At 38.2% G+C, this 27,850-nt stretch overlaps 1 protein-coding gene across 1 annotated transcript; it reads right to left on the bottom strand.

Annotated features, from left to right (window-relative positions):
• Nucleotides 1–6,699: 6,699 nt before the first annotated feature.
• On the bottom strand, nt 6,700–27,750 carry SGPP1 (sphingosine-1-phosphate phosphatase 1). The gene is made up of 3 exons (XM_009935230.2): nt 26,837–27,750; nt 15,004–15,093; nt 6,700–12,973 (listed from the first exon to the last, which is right to left on the bottom strand). Exons 1-3 carry the CDS (start codon nt 27,434–27,436, stop codon nt 12,422–12,424), a joined length of 1,242 nt encoding a protein of 413 aa, XP_009933532.2. The 5' UTR covers nt 27,437–27,750; the 3' UTR covers nt 6,700–12,421.
• Nucleotides 27,751–27,850: the final 100 nt, after the last annotated feature.

Here is a 27,850-nt window from a genome sequence, read left to right on the forward strand (position 1 = left end):
ATTCTGAATGTTGCTTGCTGCATTTTTAACTGGAAGGATTCAGGTAAGGTCTACCCAATCAAGCAGTTGTACCCTAACGACTTGGCTACCTATCTAGTATGCCAAGGTTATTTATGTGGCAATCTGTTCTGGTCACCTATACCAACTTTTATAGTATAGCAATTTGTAATTATCTTGTATGTGCCTGTAGATGAAGTGTTACATACCAGGGATCAATGAACATAACTCCATCAGGAAACGCCTGCAGAAGGTAATGTGATTTGCTGGAGAAAGAGGGGTTTATTCCGAACATCTTTAAAATTTACAGCTTGTTGGATTGTTTCACTTTTCAGTTCTTATCTCTTTGTTGAGGAGGGAGAGTTGGAAAACTTCTCTCCATCACTTTTTGCAATTCTATCTGCAGAACTTGACACAAAATTTAGAAGTGATGCAAATGTGTTATGACTGATGATTATCAGGCTCCTGGATTTACTGAAGGTACTTTAATGCTTAATTGCCACTTAATGCTGAATAAGCACTCAAACCAAAATCAAAAGATTGACTAAATCATATACTCTAATTACATAGTACAATAAAAGGATGTTTTGATTGCAAAGTCAAGTTGTTGGACAAGGACACCATTTTTTAGAGGTCAGCTCAGAGTTAACGGCTTCTGACTTCGGAGAACTGAAGCTAACTTTCCACAGCCTGCAGTGAAGAGCTGTGTCCATCATCTCTTTGCTGCAGGAATTCTTAATTTTAATAATGCTACTGTTGGTAACAATGCTAACAATTTCTCATGACCTGCACAGGGTACCAGTTTAAGATTTTATATTTGATCCTGCTGAATGCAGAAAATTGGGCCATGCACTGCAGGCTCCTCCTCATCCTCCCCAACCGTTCTCTGTAACTGTCCCTAAAAGGATGAGTGGATGTTCCAGGCATAGTTCAGGGAGGGAGAACAGACTGCAGCCAAGTATTTCTGTTTTCCTAGTCATCCTCTCTTTTTGAACATCCACGCTAGAGGTGTACGTGTTGAGATTTGTTTTTTTATTGGCAATTTTGTTAATGGCAAGAATTCCTTATTCCTCTCTGAAGCAGAAAGATCAAACTGAACACAACAGCAGGAGCCTTCCATCTAAGTGGCAGTGGAGGGCACCCAAAGTGCACCAGTAGCATTATCAGTTCTTTTTCTATTTGTACAGAGACTAAACAGGATAGCCTGGCTTGAGCCATTACCCTTCTTCCTGGCTTTTCCCCAAGAAGCTCAGTATTAAGCCAACACATTCACGTGTGAGGTTCCTGAATACACCCCAGCCATGCATTAATGAAGCAGCTCAAATCTGCTACCTATTGACTTTTGGGAGGGCAATTTCGATGTCAGATTCAATACACTGTACACTTTTTTATTGGGGGAGGGGGTACCATTTTTATCTTTGCTTCAAGCTGTGGTCTCCTAACTCCAACTGAAATTTGTTGACACCAAAATCAGTTACAGAAGACTAGCCCCCCAAAGTCGAAGTTCAGTAGATAGAAGCACTAGGCCATCAGACCAGACACCTATTTCAGAACTGCTGTATCACAGACAGTGTTTGCTTAACTATTGAAGTGTCTTGTATATAAGTTTTGAAACAGACATTTATTTGCATTGACACTAAAGAAATCTCAGCAGACAGATGTTTAAAAAACATGCCTGGACATGCCTCTAAGTGGAAAGAGACAAACCTGACCATAAAGATTTTTTATTTTTCTTTCAATTATATATTAGTGATGTTAGTCAGCCTGAAGTCTAGACACAGTCCCAATACTGTCACAAGGCCAATGCATCAGGAAAGACTGAATTGCTGCTGCAAGGCAAGCACAATGCAGTGCTAATTAGCATTGGTACGAAATCAGTCTAAATGATAAACCAGTTGACTTTGTGCTTTTACCACTGTCTTAAAGGTGCTGGCAAATTTTACCCCTTCAAACCTTATTAAAAAACAACAGAGACAGCATTATATCCTATAAACATCAGTCCAGAGAAAATACTCTAACTCTTAAAGCAGCAAGTCTCAATTTGAGTAATAGCTTTATTTAATTTATAGTTTCCAGCATCTGCAACTGATCCACTGTAGTCCACAGCAATAACCGCTAAGCAATTAGCAGCCATTACAGCACGAATAATGCTGTAAACGGTAAATCACCAGAAATGAATGATGAAAATACACACTGCGTACTGGGGAAACACAGGTAACAGCCTCTCTAAATTTTCAGTTTAAAAATCTTTGCAGGTTAGTAGAGATCTGAGTCATCATGTTCTGCAATTTAATCATTCTGTACGAGGCAAACGTGATCACATCCATTTGCTTTACAGCATGAGATTACCAATGGCTAAGTAACTCTTCATAACAGGCATTTTTTTTGGCAATCTTCCCAAGGCAGCTGTGGACTTGATTAGCCACCAGGACTGAATTCTCTGCGGAAGGAATTACCCAAACACAGCTACTGGCATACCAGGAGAGATGATCAAAGATATGATGGATTAAATAATTCAGGGGAATTTCTTAACTGATACAGAAGCAGAATGTACTTTCTGCTTATGCTTGCTAAGCTATCACATCAAATTAGCCTTACACATTTAAGTGGAAAATAACTTTTAGAAAACAAACTTTGGGTTTGGGCTTTTCTTTGTTTGGGGTTTTGTTTTTTTGTTTGAGGTTTTTTTTTTATGATTCTGAGAAGATTAACTGCTGAATCATCTACAAACTCAAATTTGAGACTACCTGGAATCAAACTGCATTAGGATGAATGCAAGTGATGGACTGTTCTCTAGCTACCATAACAGATGACCACAACTCTAAGCCAAAATAGCTCCCCACTGTCCAAATTTGGGAAACAAACTAGTTCCTTTTTGAACATGAAGTATATCCAGACACAACTGCATATCAGCTAGGGGAAAAAAAGCTAAAAATAGGAATTTTGAAAGGTATTAAAATACTATAAAGATGGAATTTCATTCCTAACCCCAAGGATATTCTGAAGAGGGCAAAGGATCTACAGCTCTTGCCTTGTTCACAACTCTTAATTTCTTCCTCAGCCTACTACTTCCCAACATCTCTGTTAATCCTTTATGTTCTCCCCTTACCCATTTGCACAGCCCTTTTCTCCTTGATATACCAACATCATCTGCTACACACAGGTTCCTTTCCCCCCTTTCATTCCACAATGCTCTAGTGATGTACTTTCTTGCTATTTCTCATCTTCTACAACCTTATTCTGCACATTTCAGGACAGTCACAGTGTTTAATACAGAACGGAGATACCTGACTATGCAGAGGATGACCGCCTGAAGGAAACAGTTTAGGCACATGAAGGTTCTCCGTTGTAAGTTGAAGGAACCTTCTGCTGTGCCATATCACTGAGCATGAAGTATGGCTGTAAAGCTTGGTAAAATGCTGGTCTTCAGAGCTACTTGAAGGCAAAAAGCTGAAGAGTAGATGAGAAGTAGGTGTCCATGAAAGTGAAGAAACATGGCTTGTAGCACATGGGCACGCTGCGCATAGGAAAGCACCAGACAGCTGGGAGGTGAGAGCGGCCACTTGTACAGAATCGGGAAATCATTTCTTTCCCACCCAGGAAAGGCTGACTGGAATCCAGTTGTAGGTAATTTTACCTATGGCAGACTTGCTGGTTTTTATCACCGATTCGTAGCGCTTTCTGGAGTCGAACAAATGTTCTACTCTAGGGGGGACGACAGACAGACAAAAACCCCACAGATTCTTAGCAGATTTAGAATCGTTTCTCATATGTAAAAGATTTATTGTGTAGTTAAAGAAAAGATTTCTCTTTAGGATGTGATCCATGTTCAATAGTTGTGGGGACAGGAGAAGAAAGTATTAGTCCCAGAAGGGGGAGGGAGGGTCAGAGCATTAGAGGTATGTAAAAGCCAGCATACTGGCCATACTTAGAAAGGGCTGCTATATACCGTACCAAAACCACATCGTCTGTAAACCAAGTATTTGCCACGCCATCCGCATGTGGTCAGAATAAGACACATCTATAAAGCCAGAACATTCAGTTAAGTCAAGGAGCGTAATACTTATTTGACAATGAAAGAAGCGATTAAAAAATCCTTCAGAAAAGAAAAACAAGTGTCTCTACATCCACCTGTTCTTCACAGACTGAGGTTAACGCACAGGGAAGGCTGTATTACAGATCTGAAATCGAGGAGGGGACAATTCCCAGTGCACTGCAGGTTTAAGCTTTTGGGCATGAACTTGCTTTTACAATTTTGCATTTACCACTTTGCAAAGTAATTAGCAAGCAAAAAGTCAAATCAAATTAGGCAATCTATATGCAAATCATGGCTAAACTGATATCACAGGACTATTAAAGATGATTTGTACCTATGAAGATTTATGGAGTTCTCCTGTATCAGGTCCACTCTTGTGATTTAAAAGTCTCATGGAAAGAGCAACAAACACAATATACAACTGAGGAAGACCCAAATCTCTGGTCTATGGAGATTTAATGATCAGTTCAGTAATATTTGGCCAGGATGGGCTGATCAAGGGTTCCAATTAACACCTTACTGGTTTCAGTTCATGGCATAAACTAGAACTGCCATGAGTGTATCAATTAAGAACCATCAGTTGTTTAAGCAGAAAAGGAATGCTTACTCCAAATCCCTTCAAAATTATTTTATTTAGAATGAAGAATTAGAGAGACCAAGTACTTACAAGTCATCTTCTGAAGCGAGGGATCAGAGCTTTGCTTTGGTAACAAGTTAAATCTTTATAATAAACCTTTGTTCCCCCAGCAAAGACCATAAACAGTTACAAACATCAGTGGAATTATGAATTAAAGCCTTGCCATCAAAGGGGTGTGATTTAGTTAATTTGTTGAGGTTTTCATCATGTACTTTCTTATGAATTTATCCTTTTTGGGGTTCTTCAAGTGGTTTTTAGTTTTGGTGTTTTTTTGGTTTTTTTTTTTTTTTCTTCTTTTTCTTTTTTTATCTCAGCATCTTTAAAATTAACTTGAAACTTACAGAACAAACTAATTACCAACAGATTACACATTTCTGTGGTCCTTGGAATTAATATCCTGGTTATCTACATTTTTGACAGCTCTAACAGGACAAAAAGGCCTTAGATAGGACCAAAAAAAAAAAAAAAAAATCCCAGCAATCTCTGCAAGTTGCAGATTTGCTTACCATGAAAGTATGAGTTCTTACCGTAGGTAAAAAGTAGGATCTTGTGCACTAGCTCCACATAAATCCTTCCAGTTAGCAAAACGAGGAACACGGTGCAGAGCCCAATAAATGGACTTGAAATGGCGTAACAGCTTCCTTTTCAGGGGCAGTTCCCACCTCTTATAGTGTGTTCTGCAATAGTGTTCAGATACATTGCTTAACTGCTCAGACTTCCTCACTGGACATTGCACCACTGCAGGAGGAGAGGAAGCAAGAGTTACTCTGACTAATATTTTTTGCTGCACTTCAAGTAACTTAAATTTACTTAAAGTTAATACAAATATACAAACGAACTACTACTTTTTCATGCTTGCATATTACATAGCACTTCAAGCATCTTGGGACCATGGTAAAACAAAATTAACAGCATTTGAAATTAATAGCATTGTGCAATTAGTCCAGTTTTGTGGGATTTCTGGAAGAACAGGGACATATTGTGAGCAACCCAGACACTCTGAATATGGACTTGGTCGGTTTGTAGCAGCACAGGCTTCAAGCAGCACAGGCCTCAAGGCCATTCTCAGGCCAGCTGCGGGTAAACAGTCATTCTATGAATAATGACCAATCATAGTTGAGTACTGCTTATGTAACCTGGGTGTTTTATTGATAGATGTCTTATGCATAGTGACCAATCATAACTGAGTGCTGTACAGAGTGTTTATGTATAGTGACTAATCATAACCAAGTGCTGTCTATATAATCCAGATTCTCTGCTAATGAAGTTGACTGTTATGGACTGTTGATCCCGCCGCAACAGGTTTACTAAGGAAGCAAAGCTCATACAAATATACTGCCTACATGCATTCCATGAAAATATGTGGATATTCAAAAGTCTGGGAAAAAAATACCCACAGTTGGCCAATTTTCAAAGTAGATCTGGGAGGCGAGAAGTTACTGGAAGGTGACCTAACAGGATACAAACTTGTGGTTGTTTTCTGTCAAGATTCTGATTTCAAATAAGGACTGAGCTACCTCATTAAACTAAACCTGCAGTGTAAGTCAAAGCAGCCATCAGATATCCGCAGGAAACCCAAACTTCACTAGTTCCAGAACATGAGACACTATTTCTTCTTCCCCACAACAGGCATTTTCCTAGAAAGCAAGTTTCTTGTCGGTTAGAGTAAGAGCATGCTTCCATATTCCATATTTATCAGCGTGCAACACGTGACAGAAGCTATAGAAGGATACAACTTAAATCTTTATATATGGTTTCATTAATAGCTTGTTCTATTATTTAGTGTATGAAATTAAACGGTCCAGATTTTAAGGCAGTGGAAAAGAAAAACCTCATTTCATTATTTCCTCATTCTTTTTCCTAAACTTTTAAGTCTAAAGCCCATACCTTAAAAGAAATATTGTTGTAACAATTCTTGCTATATGATAATATGAATGTAAGTTTTCTTGTGATCAGTGTTATACACCTGTGGTGTGTGTCCAACCATGTGTCCCTTAGCACTGGAAGGAATAAAGACAACAGAACACACTTCAATCCAACAGTATTTTATTACCCACTCATTGCAGATGAAGTTAGACACTTCAGTTACCAGTCAATATGAGTTCAACTGTTAGTTGACAACTGCAGAAAGTGTACAGTGAGTACAAAATCATTAACAATAATGTAACAAAAAGTTCCAATGTGTTAATCTTTAAAACAACAGTTGTACACTGTTATACAGCAACCATTATATGATCCTCAAGTAGCTCAGGGCTTGCACTTATAAGTTTTTTTGTTTTGTTTTTCTTTTTTTTTTTTTTATAAAGTTCTCCAAGAGGTTGAGATTGGGGGTTACAACTGCATTACTTCCCAAAATATTACTAACGTACAGCCTTACCTTATACAGACAAAGCTGTTTTATATTTTATGAACACTTGTTTTATCAGGGAATGCAGTAACAAGAAATAATCTTCACATAAAAAATTAAACTCCAATATGCAATATATTATATCTATATTGTACTACAGATTTCATATAAATCAAGTATAGGCCAAATTTTGGCATCAATTTTAAGTGCATTATGCTTAATACAAAATCCCCTCTCCAGCTTCTAGCTCCTGAACTGGTCTTTTTTACTTATGATATTTTAGACATCTAGAATTGACTTAAGATCTAATTTCCATTTCAGGAATATCACCCTTGTCTTTCATTACACCTTCTAACAAAAATAAAGTTTGTGACTAATTTAGTCAAAGTTTAGTGACTAATAAATTACTCCAACTCAATACGACTTTTTATTTACTCTTACTGGTCAGTATATCTTTATGGTAATATTCTCCTATATGCCCTCTATTCTCCTTTGATCCTACAGGAACAGTTACTAATTATACACTGCAAGCACATATTCCTTTGCTTCGCTTTGTTAAAGACTCACCAGCATGGAAATTATTTCTGGTGCAGGATGGAGTGCAAAGAAATTTTTCTAATGCATAGTTAAATTTGCTTCGACTACAGCATATGATATTTGCTTTTTAGAGAACACCTGAAGAGCTATATCCTCTCTGCCACACAATATCACACTTTATTTCCAAATTAAGCTTTGTTTGCCTTTGTTTCAGTAAATATTATAGGAAGAAAAAACATTAGTGACCCAACTAATCTGTCAATTTGACAAATATGGTATTTACAGTAAATTTTAAAACAGGCTTATATATTTTTGCTCAAACAAAAAGGCCACTTAAGCTTTCCACTAGAATAAAGTTCTAGCATTAAGTCATTCAACAAGACTTCCTCCCACAAAAATCAAAGTATCCTCAAAGTAATTTGTAGAATATAGCAGTAAATTGTATAACCTAGAAACATTTTACATTAGACCAAAAAAACACCCAAGAATCAATTACAGCAAGTTGAGTCACAATACCCCAAGAAATCAGTTCTCCCGTCATCATTTTATCTACTAACGTTATTCTGGGATCTTAGCATTCAGCACAACTATGATAGAGAAGGGAAAACATCAATTAAGTGTTGCAAATATACAGCCAGTTCCAGCTACTAAGAAACAGCTTCCAAGTTAAGCCCTTTGTCTTGTAAAAACTGGGCTAAGTATGATTTTAAAAAGAACAATCTCTCAGACCTCAAAAGCAAGGATATTACATTTACACCTTCAAAGGCAAGTCCCTCCACACACATTGACGCCTGTACACACGTTGGAGCATGGACATGACCTTCAGGGTTCACTCTTAATGTACTATGGAAGGAACTAGGTGCAGAACTCCCAGTAAAGCTAATGGGAGTTAGACAGCAATGCCCCTTCATGCCATTGAATTATTAAATATCTTATGTATTGTATGCAAAAAAAATCTCAATTTTGTATTGAGAAAGCAAATACTGATATAGAAACAACTTTTAGCACAACAGATGTATTTACTTACAGCATGCAAAGTTTGTTTTTATGTATTTGAGCAGCTGACAGCCACTAACAGCCCTTAAGTATTTACAAGTTCAAAATTACAATCTTCACCTAAGTAGCAATCACAAAAAGTTCAGGACGCTCCCTAGGAAATAAGCAAGAAATGGAGTAAAAAATACTGAAAGCAGTAATAAAAACTAGTAGCAAAGGGAAACATAATAGCTTTTAAAATCCAGACAATTTAACACTGTTCTGGTAAACAAAAAAAAAGCCACATACCACATTAGAGTTGCCATTTTAAAAGAAATGCATCTTTTTTTTTCAGAAGATAAGCTGTACATAAGTTAGAAAAAATTTCCAAGTAAATAAACAAAATACAACTCCCTTTGGTTTGCCAATTTACCTTAAAATGGCTTCTCCACCTCCCCCTTCACCCCCACAATTTGCAAGGTAGTTAGTAAGGCAAATGGGATCAGAGGCTGAAGAGCTTCATAGGTGATCACACAGGAGAAAGACACTTCAATGCTAGTTCACGGTATGGGAAGCAAAATTAGTAGCTATTTTTTTTTCCCAATAATAGATTCTAAAACTTACCCAAGATGCAATGCATTTGTTAGTCCTGTTGGAGGCCCAGGTCAGAAAAAATCCTGCTCCTATGTTTAAGGCAGTCTAAGACTAACTCGAGTCTCTTCAGCCTCTTGGAAAACAGAATTTTGTGCCAAATTACACTCTATGTGACTGTTAGTTTCAGGTTTTATTTCCTACACTGATCAAGTAAGACAAATTTAACTCATAGCTTTCTGGAATAAATGTGTACCTATATCTGCTTCTATAAAGTAGTGGCATTTCTCTCTTCAGGACTATACAGCCTGGAACTGAGGAAGTTCACCAGCAGTGACACAGTACGTTTTTGCACTACTTCATGAAAGGTCTCAAGTGTATTGTCCTTCTGAAAAGACATTTAAACTACCTGGTAAGGCTATGTTAAATTTATTTATAAATAATTTGGTAGCAGCTGATGCTCATACTAGAAACATTTTTCATATCCAGGAATAACTTAGGGCAAAGAAAGTGCTCCAGTTTCACCTGCTTTATTTTTATGCCTGATTTGAAAGAGTCTTAGCTTATTATTAAACAAAAACATACTAAAATACAAATATTTAAGTTGGATTTTTAAATTTCTGAATTTCTGCAATTCTTTATTCTATAACAGTGTTAATATTGCATGATATTTTGTGCTAAACTGCCCTCTTGAACCTAGTCCCTTATAAAACATGAAAATAGAATAGTAAAACTTTTTCATGTAAACTTCAGTAAAGTAGGTGCAGCCTTAGAGACAGGGTTGTAAAGGTCCTGTATAAACATTCTGACACACATTTCCTGTATATTAGAATATGTGGTATGTGGAACATGACATTTTGAAGATACCCAATGTAATGTATAAAAATATAAAATATTTATTTATGAGTAACAGTAGAATAAGCTACAGTGCAATTTTCCTTAGCCTGTTGAAAGCCCTACCTGCATACGATTTTTTCCACCCATTCTTGATCTTCCACACTAGATTTTCTTTGCCATTAATAGTACAACAGAGCAAGCACAGCTAGAAAAGACAGCTGTAAGAACACTCTTATGCTGTAAACTAGAAGTTCGCAGAAGTTGATGTACCTTAAAACATTAGTTTTGCTCACTTGTCCCTTCTGTGCTAGAATTTAAACATTCTTCGCTATAAACTGTAAAGCTAGGATATTTCAGGAGAATATGCCCTAAATTTCAGAGAAAGTTACCCTATTATTTCAGCAGTCTTCAGACTAATTTAATATAATTGGAACTACACCATTTGTGCAGGGCTTTAAGTGTAAGGCATTTTGTGTACATTCCCCCCAGCTATTTATTTAATGACTATTTTAGTGTACAAAGCCAAATCAGTAGAAATCCATCCCTCAAAACCCTGGAAACCAATTTACCTTTTACTGCACATTCAGCATTAAACTTCAAAAGAAGAACAGATAGAAAAATCAAATCCAGAAATATGCACTGAAACAAGATAACCGTTTTCTACAAAGTTTCTTTTCAGCTACAGAAGTTGTTTAACACACTATCAGTTCTTTTGAATACATTCGTACTGGTGCATTCTGAATGCACTGAAGAAACGCATCAGAAAAGTCAGCTTTTCACATCATCTAATGCCAACGTACCATGACTTTGCTTTGAGGAAAGAGATACAAAGTTAATATTGTTAATTTACATATTAACAGTTTGGAGACATGAGCTCCAATACAAAAACCCTTCCAATTCCAAATATGGTTTACAAAAAATGTAAGTTTTGTACTCTATCTAATCACTGTACTTCCCAACCAAATTATGTTGTTCCTGAAAAAATGTACAACACAAAACTAAGTAATTCATGTCTGGCCAGACAATAAAACAGGTCTTGCTGCAATATGACAGTTCCTGACATGGAAGGAATAGATTAGGCAACGCATTAACATAGACAAAATGAAACACCAAAAGAGGCACATAAAATTACAATTGAAGGGTCATATTCTACTCATGACTGGAAGAAGGATCATGAAAAGCTGGAAAGTGCATAATAATTCAATAAAATTTAGATATGGATTGACCATACTGTCTTGACTGCTCACAGTCTGCCTATCAGAATGATTAAAAATTTAATTTGATCATTATATTATCTTATAGCTATGGAAGTTGGGTAAAAGTGATTATCACCTTTAAATATACTATGTCAATGAATAAAAATACTTTTTTTGCTAGAACAAGGATTATATTTTCTAAGCAAATATCTAAAAACAAGGGTCTTTCTAAATTAGTTTGGAATAAGTGAGGCCCATTTCTTTGGGGAATTGGGTGGTTTTATTGTTTATATGTTTAGATAATTTTTAATATCTGTCCACTGTACAAACAATCTCCAGAAAAAATATATCCTCTTCCAGTAACTTACAATACACATTAAAAATACTTACAAAAGGGATTATTGTCCATTTACATCATCTTGAGCTTAAGGACATGATGGGTCATTTCATTTATGCAATTTTGATCAGGCTAAACTGAATATTTCAGTCAACTTGAACCATGCTAGCAACGTGGACAATCTAATTTAAAAATATATGCCTAATTATGTAGGATTTTAAATACATCACAGTATATATGGCATTTCTTACTTTAGCAACAGAAAGGCACAGTTAAACTATAAAATACAGTACCTGAATCATGCATACTCTAGGGATATCTACCAATGCCAATCCAGATATTTCACTTTGTAGATGGGGCTAAAGAAAAAGGCTTCTGCTTTGTGGTTTTTTTTTTTTTTTTTTTTTTTTTTTTTTTTTTTTTTTTTTAGAAAAATTCAGCCTCATTACAAGTTTGGTCCATTAGAAATGCCTATTAGCTGAAACATCTTTAAGCAGGGCTTTGGGAAATAAGAGGAAAGCAAATTTAGCAGTCTACGGTCCAACAACTTAAATAAATTACTATGAAATGGCAAACAGATCATGAATGGAGCTTTCTGATGTGCCTGTCAAAATTTCAATGTATACAGGTGCAGTACGACAGACATTCCAAATACATTCATTGCATAACAAACACACAGACTTTGCTACAGCAATAAATCTAGACATAGCATTTATAGAGTTCAGCACTTCTCATGGACTGATATTTGACTTCTGGCCCCATACCATACCCAAAGATGTGCAATGTTCTTTAAATGCTTTGCCTGCTATGTATTGCTGTTAAAGTGAAGACCCTGCTAAAGCCAAGCTCACTGGCCTTCCCTTAGCAAACTAGTGCACCTTTTCAGAAAGCAACTAGCCCTGTTCTCGTTATTTAAAGTGATAAAACTGCATCAAGAAAGACCAGTAAAATGGAAGAGGCAAGGAACAATAAACATGAGGGAGAATCCAACCATTCCATACGTAATATAGCGATATGGGAGCTCAACTTCCATGCGTTGTCTTGCTTTCCGTACATCATCCTGTGGTATGTGAAATATTTTACATGCCAGTGGAATAGTGGCTTTTTTCATTGCCACTCTTGTTAACAACAGAACTATTACTCCAATCAACAACCGCAATATGGCTTTTCCAAACACAGTCACAGTGAGGGAGGAAAGAGATAAAGGTAAGGTATTGGGAGGAGGATCTAGCTTTAGACCCATTATGTAGTTAACATGAGAGCCACAGGCTACTCCAGCACCACAGCCCAGTATCTGAGCTGTGTCTCCTCGCGATGTGCTCCAGGTGTCTAGAGTAAAAGAGAAGATGCCCAGGGCTAAATGGAGACTGATGATAATTAAAGGTGCATATTTGTAAGTTAAGTTGAAGTTATCAATCACGTCCACAACAGGATGGAAGACAACCAAGATGAGAATAGCATACAGAAATCCAGCAATAACATCCTGTTGAAGAGAGAGAAAGATATGGTTTCAGTGTAATAATTATTTAAAAAAATAATTTAAGTTACATTAGCAAGAAGACAACCCTAGTTACTCTGTTGCTAAAAGCGACTTGTGGATTCCCACTTTTCTCATTTACCATACAAGATTAAATTCTTTTTAATGTTAAAGATAAGGTAAGGAATTGCATTTGATCAACTATTAACAGGACATCACCATCACAATCAGATGATGCATGATCATGAATAAAGCTACGATCAAATCATCCATGATCAAAGTTGTAGATCTACCTATCTGCTGGCTACAGTGCTCCTTTGTCCAGGACTGGGGCACTCCAGCCTACAGTCAGCACAAAGCTAGCCCAGCTAAGCAAGTTCTGCCAACTTAAGTTTGCTGGAACAGCTTAATGCTGGATCTAAGTGCCTGGGTGCCAAGACACAGGCACACTGGCAGCAACAGCTGCTAAGGCAGTCAAGGACCACTGCAGTTAGGCATTACAGCAGCTTAGACTTTCCACTCCAGCTTAAGAATTAACACTACAAGAATGGAGAACTATTTCCAACTATTAAAGCAGAGGAAGAGGTAACTTCTGTGGCTTCATACTTGATTTGCAGTTTTATTATTGTTTTAAAAATGTCTTTTCTTAATTAAAAGGTTACTCTTAATTATTTTTATATTTATCACTTAATTTCAGTTACCACTGATTATTCACTCAGTTGCACAGAATTATCTGCAACTACAGTCACCTTTAGTTGTTAAAAAGGAATCTGTTGAAAGCTTTTTAGAAATCCAAGCACTAGAAACCAGATCACCTTCATTCTCATGCTTATCAGCTTTTCCATATGCGCCAGGAGGTGGGACTTTCGTCAGCAGTATTTCATTGCTCCATCTTCAGTGAATCTTTTTTTTTTTCACTCCCACTAATTGAATGCTTGATAAAAGCTCTAATACAATTGACTGATATGAAAATCAGATTTGCTTATTTCAGAATCAACCTCAGCAGCACCTTCTGCCATATTTGCCACCCTACCTGCCCCTGTCTTAGGTACTACGCTTGATTTATATTACAGGTAACATGGTTAATTGTATTCATTCATTACATGATTAATTGTATTCACTCAAACACTACAGAGAATTCAGGTAAGAAACTGCTGAATAACCTAGTGATGCATCGCTATTTGTTGCATGATTTTGTTCTAAGACATTACCTGTCAACTGAAATACCCGCTCATCATCCTCCACACAAGTGGTTCTGACTTGGGAAGCTTCCTAATCACTAATGCAAATACGTCATTCAGCTTTTCTGAGCTGCCTTATTTTCACATGCTTCTACACTGTGTTCATCTACCAGCTTTACTACTCACTACCAAGCTTACTGCTTTCTGTTAGCTTTTCTCCTTCTAGGAAGCAATCCTCAAAAACCTCTTTAGCCATCCTTATTAATGGTCTTACATTCCAATTACCATTTTGTAGTGTTCCTGTTTTCCCATTTTTACATTGCAAGCATTTGTGTTTCAGTTTAATTTTTTCTTAATCCTTTTTAATAAATAAGTCTGTTCTTGACAGATGGCAACTTTGTTATTTGGTTCTTTAGAAACTTTGGTAAGTGAAACCCTAGCGTTTAGCATGGCACTCAAACACATGTGCTTTGAGCAGCTGACGTGGAACCTGAGTAGACATAAACAGCCACTCTGATCCTGCAAAATTATTTCCACTCTGTGGAGGAAAACTTCACATACGCTTTAGTGCGGTCATCAATTTCTGCACTAAAACTGCTATTAAACATCAGCTAAGTTTCAACTCTAGATTGAGTTTATGAAAGAAAAGTATAAAATTCACAGAAGTTTCACATCCACTTTTAGCTATTGTATCAATTTCTCTGCTGAAGAAATATAAGCATTCTGTTGCTATATGATAAAAAATTCTAAAATAATTTATATACACTTATTTACCGCACTGTAAAAACTTAAGGGTGATGGAAGTTTATAAAATCAAAACATTAAAGTAAGAGTTTAGTAGGATTATTTTCTTACCAAAATTGAATGCATTCCCATATAAATTCGACTACAGCAAACCAAAGAACACCAGCAGAATGCAAGGATCAGTCCAAACACAAGGGGATACTGGCAGGGAAAAAAAATGGAGAGATTGTATCAGAATTTGGAAAAAAAAATGAAAATAACTCTAAGAATTCTGTAATTAATTCCAATTAACGCAACTTGTGCTCTCCCTTTTCCTTGCCCTAGCCTACCCAAACCTATTAGACCACCTCAAGTAAGCCTGCTTTTCATAAAGTCAAAACATTAAGTCAAACTTTTAAAACTTTTTCCTTATCCTCTTCCTTTGCATTCAAGATATTTGAATTTCAGAATGTTGGTAGTATCTTTTCAGACAAAGCAGTAAGAATAAATCTTCATAGCAGTTAATCTTGCCATGTTATGATATCTTAAATTGGCAATATGGACAGAGACAAGCCTTGTGTTATAAATCATGGAATGGTTTTACACTGGGGTGAAGCAGCTATGTAATATACTAGTATTGTTAACAATTATCCAGGCAGAACCCAGTAGCTTCACCTTTCTCAGGAAAAGGAAGAACTCAGTAATTTACAAATAAATTCAATTCTTTATGCACTGTTTTAAAGTTTCTGCAATCCTTGACTCAGAGTCAGTATCAAACTCCTAGAACAGTAATCTTTGTTGTCTACAAACCCATACACACTTACTACAATCCACGTTTATTAAACAAAAAACATCAAATAATTATTTCCAATTATTTCCATCTTCTGGTAGAAGATTTTTTATTAATAAGGACTGTTTACCAGGAACAAACAAAATACTTTGTTTTAGTAACCACATATCAGCATATGTGGAAACTTAGTATTTTAACTTTCTTAGGTTTTGGACAAAAGTATGCTAATTCACCTCTTACAGCACAGTAAGAAATACTTTCCCCACTACCATAATGCAAAATGTTGTACAAGACAGGATACAGCTTCCTTTTTTCAGTATTAAAAATAATAGTTCTATAAAAGAAGCTGTCACAAGACAAAATGGCATGTTTCCAAAATTGTTTGACTTCCTACACAAAAGCCATGATAAACAATTTCATATAAACAGGCAGTCTAGATATACTCAAATCTCAAAATAAAAATTAAAAATTACAGGCAGTTTTCTTGCCCTTCCCCTTGCTCCTTTTATGGGTAACCTGAAGGGTAGAATATCCAACAAATTAGAGAAAGTATCTTTAATCTTATTGGAGAAAGCTGTATGTCCTTTGTGAAGGCCACTTAACAGATTGACAAGCTTCTAAATCAGACTTTCAATGAAAGGTTTGAGAAAAGATTATCAGTCATCTGCATTATTCCAATATTCTTTGAATTCTCAGCTCCAGGACCATGTGAACATGAAAAACCTAAAAAAAAAAAGTTCTCAAACTAACAGAAAATCAGGAAGCCTACATTTCACAGAAGAAACAGATTTCACATTAAAATCAATTCTAAATGCCCAGCTCACAGTTGTATTACATCTAGTTTAAACTCTAATTCCTGTAGCAATGTTTGTCTTTGTTTCTACTACATTCATCTACAGATTGTGCCTAAACAAAATCATGTATTTAATGCTTCATTTCTAACTGAAATTATTTAGGAAGAAATTCAGTTTCCTGCTTTTCAGAATTACGCTAATAGTGGGCAATACACCAGTAACTAGGTCACGCTCAAGACATGACCGCAGAGTTATCAGATGCTCACACTGTTGTAGCAGCCATAAAAGTAATCCTTGTACCCTGTGCTGTGCCACCAGGATACATCACCAGTGCAGCCCCGTCACTCATCCCCATTATGCCTCTACCATCATGTCCGTTGATCTCAGGGTAGAACTAATGCTGCCTGCACCAGGAATACACTCAAGCCACACAACCTCCCTGCCTGTGCTGCTCCACTCTCCCCGCAGAGGACTACTGCAGCGGAATTGGTGTATATACAGGGATAGGTATACCCTATATCCTCGTAAGTGGAGTTTCTAGCACCTCTTTACACACTCCGCAAGACGAAAGCCTGGGAAGGCAGAATTCTTGTTTGTCAGAGATCAGCAAGTGAAGATTTACTACCTCCAGAAGCAATGCAAACCTCTTGACCAAAAAAATCAATCCCATCAAAATCACCTGGTGGTAGAATGAGCTTGCGTGTGTTCACACACCTCAAAAGTTTCAAACGGTCCTGCCCATCACTCGATACCATAAGCCCATTCTTGTTTCCTGGCACGTCTTCCAGGCTTTCAGGCTCCAGTCAAGGGTAAGGCTTTTCTTTAATAAATAAAGACTTTTCCTGCATTTCTGAAAATACCTGACAGAAGCTGAAGCTGGAGCTTTAGCAGGAAGATCAACAAAGTGCCAAGCTCAGCAGGCTACAGCAGCTAATGATACTGTGGATGAGATGTTGGGATCGTGAGGGAGCAGAGGTTACAGCAGCTAAACAGCAAGACCCTAGGAACAAGGAGTATGAAGCAAAAGATGTATGTGACAAGTCTTGTTTTATGAGTCCTGGGCAGGTCATTGTAAACAGCAGGGAGAGAAGGATAAATTCTGAAAGTGAAAAGAAATGCTTGCTCTCAGTTAGGAACTCTCAAGGGAGGGTATTTGAAGAAGCAAACTGACACTCCAACTTTGAAGAAAATTTTGGAAAGAATATTTGGCTCTGTCATATCTCACTAATTCTGTTTTTAATAGTATTGAGAATAAATACCCATTAAAATATCTGAAAATGCTGACTAGTTTAGTTCTTCTGTAGCAAATCATCTGTATACAAGAACTCAAACACCTGCCTATTCTGTCTCCAATAAAAAGTCAATTAGACATTGAACCCTGACTAATGTAGTCTTAAAGTAATGAAGAATTTTAACTTAAACACAGACAAATTATTCTTACTGAAATAAATTTAGCATGACCTGTCCACAAATGTGTCTGCAGTATTAGACACATGCTGTTTTGTGGTATTTTTAATGCATGTTAATAATAATCACAGAAGTCCTAAAAGCAGTTTCCTTCTCCCCAAGAGAGCTTACTCACTACAGTATACCTAGCTATACTATATCCAGTCCACTACAAAAAAGCAGAAAATTGAAACAATTATTTTAATTTTCTCTGGAATAACATTCCACAATACAACATTTAAGTTGATTTTTGTCATTAGTTGCCACACAAAGCATTCTCCTCTACGCTCCCACTATGTAACCTGCACTTGGACAACTGTCAGTTTATGTTTGAAGCTTACTTATCAGTCAGTAAAATAACTATCAGTTTAGATAAACTTTACATATAGAGTACAGGAATAAAATTTGATCTAAAGAAGGTTTTAACCTTCATCTGTCCTAGTTTCTTCCAATGTTGTATCCATACCTTCCCGCATTGTCCACATAACTGATCCAATTTTCTTCCCACAAGCCCAGTACCCACCTGTGGAGCAGCCTAAAGCTGTAAGGTACCCTTCGGGGCTTGACAGTTCACTGGCCTCCTGACACACAAGCAGAAATCAAGCAGAACCACCCCTCTATTTCAACACAAACAAAGCACAATATCCTGCCTCCTCCTTGGCCTGTTTTCACTCCTACCTTTTGAAAGCAGCCAATGTGTTCAAGAATTCCTAGAACACCGAACTGGTAGGACCTGCTTAAAATCTGCCATGAGGTGATAATGCAACCACGTATTTTGTCCTCATATGTAGGGATAAGTGTACAAGGTGACTAAAGGAGAATATTCAACACTCACACACACCTTGTAGCTCAGAAAGAAGATTACTTGGCATGCTGCTGAGCAGTAACACCTACAGGGGACATCACCTTGATTCTTAAAAAAAAGCCAATGCCATAAATTTACTTCCAAATTATTGTCTAAAAATAATGCAATACTGACGTACCAGCAAGCATTTTCTAAATGTTGTTTCATCTAGAACATGACTGCCTGTATGTATTTCGCATATATACATTGGTTATACCCTTGTTCTTAGTATCCGTAACCTCCCACTGCCTAGGCATACGAAATCCTCCCAAATACCAAAACATCTTCTATTGGTATAGTGCCTTAAGACTATTAATATTTTTTATCAGCCCTGCTGTACAGGAGTATTATTTTATGAAAAAATAACCTGAAAACTTTAATATAAACTAATCTCAATCGTTCATGGAAGAAAGTCATAAGCACTCATTTTTTGAGATTGGCTTGGGTCTCTTATTTCAGAAAATACCCCATTCACAAATTTGAAAATCAATAGTTATCAATTACCTTTGAGTTATAAACTTTGAGATCTTTTCTATATAGTTGTATACAGACACGCTGACAGTCTCTACTTAAATGAAAGTTATTAAAGCAAGACCGCTGAATTCCAGCAATTTTAGGCCCACAGTTCCTCACACGCCAAATCAGACCTAGAGGCATGAAGGACAAAATATCACAAGTTCACTTCTACCCTCTTCCCCAATTCATTGCTATTCTTTCTCATTTAGGTATCAGAAGGCAGACTGGCATCATATCTCCTTTCAGACGAGGGTCAGAAAGATTGTCAGAGATCACAGCTGGCAGGGGTAGACATAAAAAACAGGTTTCATTTGCTCAGCTTGTACATTCTGATAACAGAATTGACATATCTTCATTCTTGACCATTCTCTGAGTCACTCGGAGTCAGATATTCAGGAACAGCCCATTTTAGAGATAAAAATCTCACACCCTGCCTCCATACCCTCAATTAAGACCATCCCGTGTATCTCCTCAAAAAACTCATTATGCCTCCACAGCTTCCATGCCACCTCAGCAACTTCGAGTATGGGGAGTATTTATTGAACTGCATACTGCTTTCTTTTTTCTAAATTAAAAAAAAAAAAAAACTTGTGATTTGAAAATTGTAACCTCATACAAAAATAAAGACACTCACATAGTACTCAATCTTTTAGAACTTCAAAATCACACGTTGACTCAAACCCAACATTAATCTGCCATTTTCCTCCTTGAGAAGAGTACCCCACATTTCATATTAGAGCAAATCACTGATATCCAGCTTGCACAAAAGTTTTTCCACAGGTCAGAATAAAACTTCAATAATATGTACAAGCATGTAGTACAAATACAATACTAGAAGATGAAGGCAGACAGAATTGACAGCAAGGTAGAGATTGGAGATAGAGATAAATGCAACATATAGATTAAAAAGATATCTTTGTTGACATTTTGGCTTTTAAATGTTTGAATGGATATATTTCTTTGAAGGCATCATACCCATATGACTAAGGGACAGATCACCAACCATGTCAATGAAAAAAACAGGTTAAAAAAGGTTAATTGATTTCTTAAATCCACATATTAAGCTCAAGAAAAAACTAGGAATAAAGCTGATTGAGTAGACTACTCATCCTCTCTCAAGCTTCAATTTTGTTCCCATATCCAGAATCTTGTTTTAATTAAATTGGTCATATTCGGAAAACAGCAAAGAAACTACGCCCATTAAGTCTTCGAGAATTTTATGCCCTATTTTTTTAACGGGAAATTCCCATTTTATTCGATTATATCCTCCGAAATGGGCTTGCAAGCTTCTACTGGATCACATCAAATGCCTGTCTTCCTCCCTCCCGTTCATCTGACTTTTTGCCAAGAGTCTTACTAACATAACCATTGTTTAAAAATGCTCATAAGGAAACAATCTGTCCTAAAAGCTTTGACCTAGGTCAGAAAATTCCTTCTTTCATAATGGAACATTCTTAAAACACACTCCAGATTCTCATTTCTTTACTTTTTAAAAGCGCATTCTACACTGGAGAGGTTTCCAGCATTCACAAAGGGTTCCAAACTAATTTTTAAATTTTTTTCAGTGTTCTACAGTATTACTCAATGATCCTTTTTTAATCATATAATAGCTCATAAGTTCAGCTTGAGTTTGAGACAATTACTTTGGGCCAGACTTCACTGAAAGAATCCAAGCAGCCCCTGCAGCATCACGCTTTTAATAAGATATTTGGGCTACGTATTGGCAATCATTATATGAAAAGCTGTAATCAATGTTTATAAGAATGACCGAGACATTTGTTGGCCAGATGAGTACAAAAAGCATGTAAATAATTTTCTGGAGGGAGCAGAAAAGGGAGAAGGCTACTTATGAGTCATTTTAGGAAAAACAAACGGAAAAAATTCTGTCTTTTCAAAGGAGGCCAAGTGGTAAATGACACTAGTTAAGATACATTTATAAATTATTTCTTTCTTTCTTCCACTGACCAACTTTAACATAAAAAAGCATAAAAATTTGAGCACGCTACGTATCATTACAAGAACCTCTTCTTTAAAGTTCAAGATAAAAATTTCAGTGCCAGCCCTGCAGGGATTTAAAAAGTTTAATTTTCTGCTACGCATTATCTGAAAATAAATTAAAGAGTTACAACAGGAATTAAAGCCTGTTACTTCTTTTCCTTGCAGTCACTGAAAAAACAAAAATCCCTCGCTGAACACACCCAGTAAGAATCACGTATAGCTTTCTCCGCTTATGGCCCCAACACCTAAAAAATTTCTGCAAACTGAAATTTTCTCAGGTTTAATCAACACTCCCTATTTGAGAGTATGAGGAGTGCTTTACATGTGTACAGACCACTAAGAAAAAAAATTGCTTGAGAAGTAAAGTACTTCCTTTGAACCCTTTCTTCATCAAAAACTCTGCATCTAACCTTAAGGCATTTGTTTTTACATATTCCCCCCCCCCAAGATCGTTTACATTAATTAAAGATTTGCTTATGCAAACCTGAAAAATATATTTAATGCCAATCAACACAGTTTAATAGGATGGGCTGCTGCATACCTCTGGAAGACATTCCCCAATGATATTTGTAACAACTGGCTATGCTCTCTTCAAAATTTAAGAGCATGTGAATCAAACAGGCCACACAACTTTTCCCAGTTTCCTTTACAAATAAACTACAGACATTAATACGGCCACAGAAGAAGAATTTACAACTCAAGTACACAAGACAGTGCTGACTCGCCAAACTCCCATCTCTCTTTCCCAAGAGCTCTTCATTGTGTGGGCATTTCTAAGTTTTCAGATCACCCCTTCAGCTACGCTCCTCTTATCAGAAGAGCTGTTTGATGGTTTACTTCAAGAAACACACGTAGGAAAACCAATTAGACAAGCACGCATCTCTGCCTAAGTTTCTTCACAACACTTTAGTATTTCAGCCAAAATCCATTTGGGCTGCTCAGAGATAAGGCATCTCTTTCTGAAAGGAGTCCATACTTGCTCAAATACACAGACTTCATATGTAAGAGACAGCTTCCTATGTGTAGCTTCCAGTTTTATCATTACATCAATCTTACTGATAATGCAAGCCTTTCAACAAGGACAGGCACTTAAAACTAGGATTTGTCCACTTTCTGTAAAATTCTCACTATAGCAGTGTTGTGATTAAACTACTGATCCATCTCTGATAACCAATTATTCCCCATTCCCAGTGGGGATCTGAAAGAAGTTCGCCTTTTGAAATGAAAGAGCAGGCAGAGAATTCTAGAGGCAATATTTATTAGTTGTCAATCAGAATCACATAACAATACAGATCTCTCTGAAATCCCAATGCAGATCCTGTCAAACCTGTCTCATTTGATGAGATTCATCAGCTTTGGTTGATACAAGTCATGGTGCAGATGAAAGATTTCTGCAAGTGTGTTTGCCATGGTATCATGTGACATTCGTACACAATTAGTACTATGGAGAGTCAGTAGAGCACTAAGTAAATGAAAACTGAAAAATACTTTAGGTGTGTTGGTCAAAGAAACCATTACAGAACAGATGCATTCTACTGCGGGTTTAGCAGCAGTGCCTATTAAGGTCACCATTACCATCACTGGGGTGGAAAGACAGTCACTGATGATACGATTTGTATATAAAACATTAGCAGACAAGTACATCAGGAGGACAATGCTGTCATATTTAGCGATCTAAACTGCTTGGGAAGACAAGCCCATTCAAACAACACTGGGTAATGTAGTTACAGAGGCCAGCTACTCATCAATCAAGGCTCTGGGCTCCTGCTGAATATCAACTTAACAAAGTTGTTCAGTGACCTATAGTGAGAGTCAGCAGTTCCTGACTCAGCTCATTATGCAGAGCTCAGGAAGGAGTGCAAGCCCATCACTTCCTAATCCAGACAACTACTGCTAGAGCCAGGCTGCATTCTGGAGGGATGCTGGGAGAAAAGGCATATTATCTGACTCCTCTCCATCTCCACCCTCCACAACCCCTCCCCCCTCAAATAAAACAGCAGAGTTATGATGCATTCAGGTACCATCCTAACTCAAGCACCATTTCTAATAAAATGTGTTCATATCTCTTTGAAATCAGCAGTTCAAAGTAATCAAGTAAAATATAAAGACAACTTTTTCCAGCAGTCTCAGCCTTAAGTTTTTGGAGATTTTGTAGATAATTAGCAGTTCACACTATCTCTTCCTCCCCGTCCAGGACATGATATAAGACAGCCCAGCTCAAACTATCAATATTTCAAAGAAAGTAGGTTTTTCCCAATGCAATAAAGGTACACTTTCTCCTGCATCATATTGAGAGCTATAATCTTGCTGTCTTTTAAGTGTTTGTCCTCCTCTTTCAGTGTATCAGAGCTTCAAAGACAGAAAGGAAAATGTCAACATCTATAATACTCCTAAGTTCTTAGGAGTCTTTGGCAGGAGCTTTGTATTTCAAGGTTACTGAAGTGTCTTTGAAAGGTTTTCCCTGCTGAGATTGAATAATATTAAATAAATAAATATGTAAAGATTATGCAAGTAGAATCGAAAGTTTCAGGCAAGCTCTCATAATACAAGCAGAAATTGAAAAACTATATTCCACAGTGGACAGAAAAGTTAGCTATTACAAAAATTATCTTAACATACAATCTGTTTGTTTGAAAATCAGTTGCAATGAATATTCTGTATGTCCAAAGTCCCCAGTTGTGAAAATTTGCCACTACTGTCTTTAAAATACATAATCTCTGAAAACAGTTTACTCGAACAATTTTGCTTATAAGCAAATATTTTATTTTTACTATGGTATAGTCAAAAATCCTTCTGAATAACACAAGAAAGGAAAATAATTGTAATAGGATTAAAGACAGGCACTGAAAACTAGGAAAGCACAAATGTAATTCAACAGGTTAAAAGGAAACCTACTGGAATTCAAAATTTTTGTTTTTAAATGGACAATCTGGGCCATACCTAGAAAAATAAGTGCAGATTTGCTCTGTTCCCTACGTCGTTCAAGAGAAAGACTCACAGATTGTCTTTGCCTGACAGAAAAGAACTGTTACACAATAGTAGGAAGTCATAACGCAATGAAAGCAAACTCCAAATAAACTATACAGGAAAGCGATTCCTTTCTCGCTGGAGTAACCTCTTTTAGAGCAAGAGTGGCTTTCTTTGGCTTAGTATAAACTTCAAAGTGATAAGCTCAATTAAAGTTACCTGTATTCCAGAATAAAAATCCCTGCAGAGAGTTATAGCCATATCTGCTTAAATTCATATTCAGTCTTGCTCAACTATGATTTTTCTGAACAGTCCTAAGATGCAGGCTCATTATGATCAGTCTCTGTAATGCTTGCTTATACTGAATACACAGAAAGACTGTACCCCAACATTTGCTAACATGTTTAAATCTAGCCGTCTGTACCTACTGATAAATATGTATAATTTAATAAAAATCAGAGTTGTTACAAGCCCCCTTATCACTAATAGCTTTGCAAGAAGTTCTGAGGTCAGTCTTTTTTAACACCCTGTATTCCAGAATAGCAGGACAAAAAGTTGTCATATAGATTCTACTCCTTTCAACACTAGTAAAATATGGAGAACGGGAGAAGCATTAGATGAAATCTTAACTCTCTTTAGAGGTGAATCAAAAGATATTCAACATGCCACAGATTAACCTTTGATTAATATTTTGAAATAAAAATATAAAAGTCAGAAGGTTGTTTGTTTTTTTTTAAATGAATGTGTTGAAACAGTAGAAGTTTATTTCAGAGAGGTATGTTATTCAGAATCATTTCACAGGAAAAATTAATTAAAATTAAGATTCAAACACTTTGCTTCTCCATTTCTTAAGCATGGTTTGAAATGAAAAACAACAAGGCTGAACATTTATACTTTCTTAATATGCACTCATTATAAATATGTTTAGTCAATTAGCACTATATTTCACAGACTGCAGTTGCAGAGTTGGCAAACTGAAGATCGAACTTGGTTCACTGACAAAAATACCATTTCACACATTGTCAGTTTGCTGGTTCTATGAAAGTAATCAAGCTGGGTTCTCCTTTGTATGCATGACATCAGAGTCTGTGCAAAGCTAGTCAATCGATACTACTAAATGAGGTTTCCCACATGCAAAGAAATAGAAATCCAGTTCATTCTGACTTCAGCCCTACAGATCTAACAAGTAACAATCAAATATTCAGATTGTAGTCAGTCATTTAAAAAACACAAACTTTAAGATTAAGCATCTCAGTGACAGAACTCCAACCATTTATTTCAAACACACACAAAACATGGCATTATCTGATGCCTGCACAACTCTAGCATAGTGATATTTCAGATTTTTCTAGCAAAGAATATGAATCCCTAATAGCTTTCTTTTGTGCACATTGTATCACCTTGCAGATATAGATACATAAACTTTGGTTAAAGACCGAGCAAACAACCTGTAACCTTCAACTATCTCTTTCCTTTCAGGCACTCATTCTATAGGCAGAGATAGAGCCACAAAGTGTGACACTGTGACAGCAGACAACTGGGGCTTGTAAACAGTAACTGGTTCAGCCCCTGCATAAAGCTTCAAATGAGAGTTCTCTACCACGATGACATACATATGACTTAAAACAGGCAAGTATTATAATAAGAATTTGTAAATATTACCAACTTAAGAGTAGACTTACTGCATAATTCCTTGAACATGACACACAGAGCCCTCAAAACCCCACACTGAACATCTGTTACCTGGGAAAGCCTCTCATTTACCACTGGAATCGGTGCAGTGATTTAGAGAGCTGAATATGTGTTGTGCTTTCTTTGGAGTTCTTACTGTCACCCATACTGCTAACCACAAGTGCCAAAGAATATGCCACAGCTGGCATAAAACAGATGATCGACAGTGTTATTTTAATCTACTGACAGGAAGGTTTTAAGGTTTTGCTGAATGAAGGTGCTGAAAAGGTCACAGATTATCAGTTCCTGCTAATTATTAGCACATTAATAGTTGTAAAACTATCGAAAGTGTATGTACTCCTCAAAACAGAAATAATCATTTCCAGTTTATGAGTAATGAAACTAACAGACAGCATTAAAGAAAAAGCTAAAGCTGCAAATTGACTCAAGCTACAAAGTGACTCAAAGCAAAGAAGGATCAGCAAAAAGCCCTTCGGTTCCTGGCTCTCCACCAAATTCTCAGCCAGTAAAACCAAATGTCTGTAAATATATCAGATGCCTATCCAAACTTTGTGCAAAGCACTCACCCTGCAAGAAGTCGAAAAAAAAAACCTCGCAAGAACAAAATACAGATTGTTAAAGCAGACTCTTAATGCTTACCGAGCTAACCATTCACAAAGCCAGTAGAATTTCCATTCAGAAGACAGAACTATTACAACAGCGTTCGTTACCTGAGCGCTCGCTTGGATCACAGAAAAAATTTAAAAAAAAGAGGGGGGGGGGGGTGGCGGCGGGGGGCGGGCAAGGAGAAAAGGCACGAAATTCACACTTTCCCAAACAATCTCAGCCACCTCCCCTCCCAAAAGAAATCAAGTCTGTCACATCCTTATACCCCCGGGCTGGAAGCCACAGGGAAAAGGACGAGGCGGCGAGCATTACCTGCCAGCGGCCGTAGCTGAGCAGCAGCAGCGCCAGGGGGATGGCGGTGCCCGACATGGCGTGGGTGGAGGGCATGCTGTACTCGGAGTTGTAGAAGACTTCCAGCTTCACCACGGGCGGGGAGGCAGGCCGCGGCCAGCGGATGACATCCTTGGTGCACTGCCCCAGGTACATCACCCACACCCAGATGATGATCAGCCTCCGGCCCAGCCAGGCGTCCAAATTCCAGATGCAGAAGGGGAAGAAGAGGATGTAGAAGAGCTCGTTGCCCAGCTCCGTGCCCAGGCTGAAGAGATAGTAGAGGAACCGGCTGCGGGTGGAGAACTCCTGGCTGCCGTCCTCCTCCGTGAGGGAGTTGCGGCGTGGCCTCCTCCTCCACCGCTGTGGGGGGCCCGCCCCGCCGGGCACGGTCCCGTTCCCGGAGGGATGCCCCGCGGCCGGGGGGCCGCCGTTAACCACCGGCCCCGGGGCCCCGGCTCGCTGCTCCGCCTCGGCCCAGCCCGAAGGCCCCTCCACCCCACAGAGCCGCTGGAAGGCGGCCACCTTCCGCGGGTCCTGCAGGTGGGCGGCCAGGAGGGCCAGGCGCCGGCAAAGAGCCATGGCGAGAGGACGAAGCGGCCCGCGAGGGGCGGGCTGAGGGCGGCGAGGCGCTGCCCGGGTCGGCGGGCGGGGAGCCGAGGGGGCTTCGCCTGAGGGGCGGCGGGCGGGATGGCAGCCCCCGTGCGCGCCGCGGGGAGGGGGGCCGCTCCCTGAGGAGAAGTCCGCTCGAGGGTGAGGCGTCGCGGAGCGACGGGCACCGCCCGGCTCCCCCCTCCTCGGGCCGCCGCCCTCGCCTCAGCTCGGCTCGCGGCTCCCCGCTCCGCCCGCCGCTCGCTCCCTCTCTCTCTCTCTCACGCGCGCGCGCGCGCCCGCCACCGTCACCGCCCCGCCGCGCCTGCGCACAAACTCCCCTCGCACGGGCGGGGGCCCCTTCGGGAAACCTCATCGCCGCGCGGATTGGCCTCTGCTCTCTCC

The sequence above is a fragment of the Opisthocomus hoazin genome, chromosome 7, assembly GCF_030867145.1.
Source record: "Opisthocomus hoazin isolate bOpiHoa1 chromosome 7, bOpiHoa1.hap1, whole genome shotgun sequence".
NCBI classification, from domain to species: Eukaryota; Metazoa; Chordata; class Aves; order Opisthocomiformes; family Opisthocomidae; genus Opisthocomus; species Opisthocomus hoazin.